Source organism: Falco punctatus, assembly GCF_963210335.1.
Source record: "Falco punctatus genome assembly, chromosome: 6".
NCBI lineage: Eukaryota > Metazoa > Chordata > Aves > Falconiformes > Falconidae > Falco > Falco punctatus.
Genome location: NC_137585.1, coordinates 61399085 through 61405379, shown reverse-complemented (window position 1 = coordinate 61405379; position 6295 = coordinate 61399085). Strand labels below are relative to the sequence as shown.

At 39.7% G+C, this 6295-nt stretch overlaps 1 protein-coding gene across 1 annotated transcript in view; it reads right to left on the bottom strand.

Moving 5' to 3' along the window:
• Positions 1-850: 850 nt before the first annotated feature.
• SYT1 (synaptotagmin 1) overlaps positions 851-6295 on the bottom strand; it is a 358390-nt gene continuing 352945 nt past the window's right edge. Inside the window, 1 exon segment of the mRNA XM_080392492.1 lies at positions 851-3995. Coding sequence (XP_080248618.1) covers positions 3789-3995 — 207 coding nt within the window. The 3' untranslated portion in view covers positions 851-3788.

Here is a 6295-nt window from a genome sequence, read left to right as displayed (position 1 = left end):
GTAACAACAGCTGTGGTTAAACTGGTGCATATCAGTAATTACCACAGTATGGTTCCTGAAAGGAATGGGCGTATTTCTCTTGAGACTGGGGAAAAACAGGGTAGGGGCAACAGTGATGTGGAAAATGGTTACATAAAACAAATGTAGCTACAGGTTTGGGGGTTTTGGTTGGGTTTTTTATATTATTATTATTTGTTTGGGTTGGGTTTTTGGTGTGTGGTTTGTTTATTGTTTTTTTTTTTTTTTTCTGAGCTGTTTCTTTTTGTAGGCTCAGGAACTTGAACTGCTTCACAGCACAGTGTTTTCCTATCATAATTAGTTTGTGGGTTCACTTCCTCCCACACCTTCTCACTACACCTCCCCCCCTACAGTTTAACCTCTTATTTAATGATCTTTAGCCTACTTGAGGCCTGATTTTTGTGGCCAGTTCAGAAGTAGCTCTTGAATGTAGGTTAAAATATACCATCTCTCTCCAAAAGAAAACTTCAGCCATGGCTCTTAACACAATTGGCTTGAAAAGTGCTGATGCATAGGTAATTACTTGGAGGTTTTGTTGTGGTATAGTAGCTAGTCCATGTTTTGATAGAGAGTGATGTTTTTGGAGGTAAATAATCAAGCTTTTGGGAAACTGAGGTGATAGTTCTTCATCTGCAGCAGAGGTGGAGAATGCATCTACTGGAGCACTACTAGCTGTGACTGTCTTGCAGCAAACCACGCTGATGAAAGCAGCTTGTCACAGCCCCTTGAAAAGTGCTGTGCTATTACACTTGCAACACTTCAAAGTTTATGATTGTGCTAAAGTGAAACATCTTTTCAAAATTTTGTATCAAAAGAAAAATGCTAGAACATCAACAGGAAATAAAACATTTTTATTGAATATCTGTGTAATATGTATGTTATTTTTAACGACAATTGGAAAACTCTACTGTGGGAAGTCACTACACAAAGTGAAACAAAATATAAACCACCTCATCAAAAATGAAGGTAAAATACGGCTAAAGTTGTCAGCTCGCGGGCCACGAGCGATATGGCAGGATAAAACACCCCAAACATTTCTACAAGATACAGAGAAAACCCACACAGAGAAACACTCAAGCAGGCAGTAAATATACACAAAGGCAACTAGGATCTTTCTACAGCATCAGATTCTAATAGCTCACACAGCTTTGTCAGAAAGGTACATGTGGCTTCTTTTGAGGATGAAAATGTCATCTTGGTCACACGGCAGGTTCAGTCTCTGTGAATCATCGTATCTCAAAAACCAGTTCTATGGTGACATTCAGTCTGGCAGTGTAGGAAGAGAAAGCATTAAGAATACCTTAACACAATGAGTCAGTCCCGGCAGTTTGAACCTGCAGCTATCCTGAATGAACAACCAAAAGTTGGAGACCATGAAGCTCTTGTGCTGGAAAGCTACCTGTCTACTTCTCTTTGGTGGGGTTTGGTCCTTAAGGTTAAGATTTTAAATTATTCCAGCTTGATGCTTTACATGTATGCGCCTGTTTCTATCAGAAAATGTCTCGCTTGTGTTTTTTCTGTGTTTCATGTAAAAAAAGAAAGGAAATGGGTCTTGCTATTCTGACTTTTGGAGGTGGGGAGACATCCAGACTTGTTCTCCTCCCACTTCTTTGCTCCTTCTGTTCTGTCAAATGTACTGAAAACACTGGTGCTTGGCCGTCACGGCACTGACCTCTCAGGCTGTCACACCTCTCCCAGAAGCAAAGCCTTGAGGGAGGCTGTGGAATGTAGTTTTCAGTACACAGTTCTCTGATTACATTCATCTTTGCTCTTTGTCTTCAATAACTTCCGTTAGATACAATTGATAAGAACTTTAATGGTTACTTCTCATGCCTCCCTCCAAAAGTTATAGCATTTCCACATTTCTGGGGTAGTTTGCATTGCTGAAAATAATGATCTCTTCAAAGCATTATAAATATATTCACAGATTGGAAAGATAAGCGAGGGGCCTCAAAGGACAGTACATGAGATAGAAGTGATGCCCTAAATGACTTGATGAGATGGTACAAGCTGAGATGACAGGCTGGCTGGCTGTAAGACAACTATCTACAGTAAAGCGGTGGGGGGCGAGGGCGATTGGAAATGTAGAGTATTGCACAGGGCTTGACAAAATGCTGCGTGGTCAACCCATTTAATATAGCATCCTTGTCCCCTGCATAGCTCTCCAGTTCTAAATTGGTCCGTAATAACTAGAACTGCTTGTGCTATGCGTTCCTTCGGCAGTGCAGTAGAAGGGAATGGCAGTATTATTACAATATCACTACGGAATAAATTGATTGCTATCCACTGAGAAAACTACATTTCTAAGCACACACGGCAGTCACAGTGATACACAGAGCAGTCTTTCAAGACTCTTATGGAATGACTAATAGCTTCATAATAGTGCCATTTACTACATAATAACATTGAAAACATTTAAAAACTCCTCCTGAAACGAGCATCTAGTATACAGAAGAGGTTGCTTCAGTTTTCTAGAACTTGTTCTTTGTTTTCACTTTTTTTTTTTAAAGGACAAATTAAAACTTAAGTATAAATAGTATATAAAAGGTCACTAGCTGTTCTCTTTTGGCTTACTTTGAAGTGCATTTAGAACTATGGCTAAATTTTGTCATCTTCTGATGGGATTACAATACTGTCTGTTCACCATGAAACTATTATTGTATAATAAACTCACACGGCTGTGTCTAAAAAATATTCTGCATTCCTTCTAATCTGAGTCAGTATAATAAAATATTTTGTTACAAAGTCTAATGTGCAAACTCATTATAATGTGGAATTGTGGATGGAATTCACAGTATGCAAATTTTGTATAAAGGTGATAATGGAGAGCTACCCTTGTTTTCATGGCAGCATTTCGCTACAGCTCTGCATCTCCCTCCTCCCTTCCCCCCCACCCCCCCCCCCCCCCACCCCGCCCCGGTCCCTGCACAACCTCTGCAATGGTGTTACTTTGTACGTTAGATGAAATCATTGCCTCCTATGAAACTGCTTCCTCAACTTTCAATCTAAAGCCATTTCAGTCTGTTATGTGTTTTGCTTTGGAATATATACAAAAAATTGTATCCTGGCTTCTGGCTACATCTCCTTGAGGTCAGCCATGGAGCTGCTCAGATCATGCTAAGTTGCCTGTGAAAGAAATCTACCCAATTGAATTTGCCCCTCCAAGATTCACTGTGGACGTGTAGCGTGTTATTAGGATGGTCCAGTTGAAAGCTCAGATTTAAGTTGTCCTTTAAGATGTCAGTGTAACACTACTAGTGCCTTACAAGTTGGAATTTTTTTTCTGGAATGCAGACGATACAATAGTTACCCTATAATATATTATCAGCTCTCCTATATCTCAGTCAATTTACATAATTTAAAATAGAACATCTTATTAAAAACATCTAGATATACACAGATTAGGAAACGTTTACAACATACAAATACACAAACTAGAAATAAATTCTCAGCATACTGGTGTATATATACAACTGTGTGATACAATAAATAATTTCTGTCATGCTCTATCTACACATCATATTGCTTAAAAGAAGAGTAGATCTGGGGGGGCAGTGGTGAAATTAAGCGCCTTTAGAGGGCTCTCTACATTTAAATTTGTGCAAATTAAAATGGGAATTTAGAAGTACAACTGATCTGTGTCAGGAACACATGGCTGGAAATGAAAGGACCCATATTACTGAGGTATTTACAGATACTGGCTAAAGAGCACTATGCGGGCAAACGCAGAAAGGCTTCTTCTTCTTCTTCATAATTTAATTTAATTTAATTTACTTCTTGACTGCCAGCATGGCATCTACCTCCTCCTCGGGCTGTAAGGTGTGCCACTGTGCAATGGGCCGCCGGGGGTTGGCCAACATGTCTGACCAATGCCGCAGCTCCGCTCCGGTGCTATTGTAGCCCACAAAGACTTTCCCGATGGCATCGTTCTTGCCAATCTTGTCATAGTCCAAAACAGTCACAACAATTTGCACTTTCTGCAATGAGATAGAGAAAGACCAGTGAGCATGATTGTAAGGGGAAGGTGGGCAGAGATGAATCTTGGGACAGACAATAGCAATGGAGACTCCACAAAGGGGGTAAGTGTGTGACAGCCAGTGCAGGTTCCCCCAGCGAGAAGCAAATTCAAACTTGTGTCTTTGCTTCTTGAGAGCCTTCCAAGTAAAATTAAGTTCACAGCCTCCCTGTTAACTGCAAAGTTGCCCCCTTGCATTGAAGAGCTTCATATGGGAATCAAGGTTGGGTTTTTTTCCTTTAACAGATTCACAATTTATGGATTTTTTAAAAATTGTTATTGAAAACTTAGACTGCTAGAATTCTGTAGGGCTAAAATGGAGAACTTAAGGTAAGTTAATTCAAAAGTAGTGCAATTTAACACACTGCTATTGTTTAAATAAATAAGTTAGCAGCTAAAATTCAGAAAAAGCACTTCCCCAAGTTAACGTTTGCAATGTTGTTCTCTGTTAATTGCTTTTTCTGCTTCTAAACAACTCTTAGCCATACATCCAGCATGCTAATCAGTTATTTTCAGATAAGTTTAGAAGATAGCTCTTATTGTTACCATATAAGTACACACACACGTACTCATCTGTGTGTTTATGTGCATGTGCACACATGTAAGTATGTATGTATATTGTGTATATTCAATATATTTATAAAGGAGTCTAGAAAACAGGCTGCATGCTCAGGGTAGTTGGAAAGAAGTATAAACCCCACTGTCTCAGGGCTCTGACACACCTACAACTGAGCTGATGCTGGAGTGCCACTTCTGCTGTAGGAACAGTGATCGCTGGCAAACTGGGTAAAACTATCCCACAAAATCTGCGCGAGCCCATCTGTCACGGCTCATAGGTAATTTTCCATTCACTTAGACTGGAGCACACTGGGAGGTGATGTTCAAGGCAGGCATTTGTGTATGCACTTGCCTGCACATGCACACATTCCTCTCCTTCAGGTCATCAATATTTGTTGAAAGCACAAACAGCTATTCCCTTCAGTGGAGTGGTGTTGTTCCCCAACAGTGCCTAAGACATTAACAGCCTTGGGCTGATTTTACTAAATTGTAAACGCTTCTCCTTAGGGAGCTTTATTTTTGAAGATGAACCTACAATTCTTTTTCTGATTCCTTTCTATCCCATGCTAAATACACACAGCTCCTTTTTACAGCGTGAGTTTCCTGAACTGGAGGAAGAAATGCCCTGAAGCACTTTTTTTCCCAGAAAAATCTTGTATTCTCAAGCATCAGGTTTTTAAATTTAAGGCTTTAAATATATGTAGAATCTGGGTTCCTTACTAGAATGATTAATTTCAGTGCTTGCAATAGAATTATCTTTTAAAAGTAACTGACTCTTTTAAGTATATCTGCAAGACCAGGCTCATGAGGTCTATTTTACAGAGTCCATTCCCTTACAAGATTGTACAATTCACTGAGCCAGAGAGAGATGATTCCAACTGGCACTAAAGTATTTATATAGTTGCTGATGACAAAAGTGTACATCAAACTCAAGACTCTCCCTAGAGCACTCACGATAAAAGGCAATATCCTGAAGCAAGTATTTCTAGATGCCAAAATGATGTTTCAGTGTTGCTGTTTGCAATGCACTCACTTCTAATGTTGATGGTACCTCCCCAAATGAACATTTATGTTTTAGATGTGTATTACACTCACAGATATAAAAAGTAAGCACAAGACTATTACTTTACAGTACAAAAAAAAGTTTCCTGCTGTACCTAGAAGCTTGCGGGCTAGTTACTATTGGGTTTTTCTTTTCTTTGGGGGGGGGGGGGGGGGGGGGGCATTAATCCTAAGACAACAATGAACACTGTAAACAAAAGACCCTTTTCCTTGCTCTATAAAGATGTCAGAACAGCTATCTCAGATGATTAACTCTGAGATGATTTTCACCTCGTGGTCTCTGGCTTAAACCTGCAGAGAAATGTGAGCATCTCTTTGCCTTTGTACCATGTATTAAAGGAACAGATGCACTGCAAAACCCAAGAGGTGCTTGTAGAAAGCACCACCTCTGCTAATAAACACTTGGATTAACAGTTTGCTTGGTGTGATTAAGCATTCTTTGGACTGAAAGGGCCTGGAGACATTGCTACCTACAAAGGCAGTGTGTCTTGCACATGACAAAACACATGCTTGATCTGCCTGTAGTAACAGCATTTGACTTCCCAGTGGTGTTCTCCCATTACCCTAAAAGACATCACTTTTCTTCCTTAAGAGCTACAATCCACAGTCACTATTAAATTGTTGAAAGTGTTACTGTTTGGC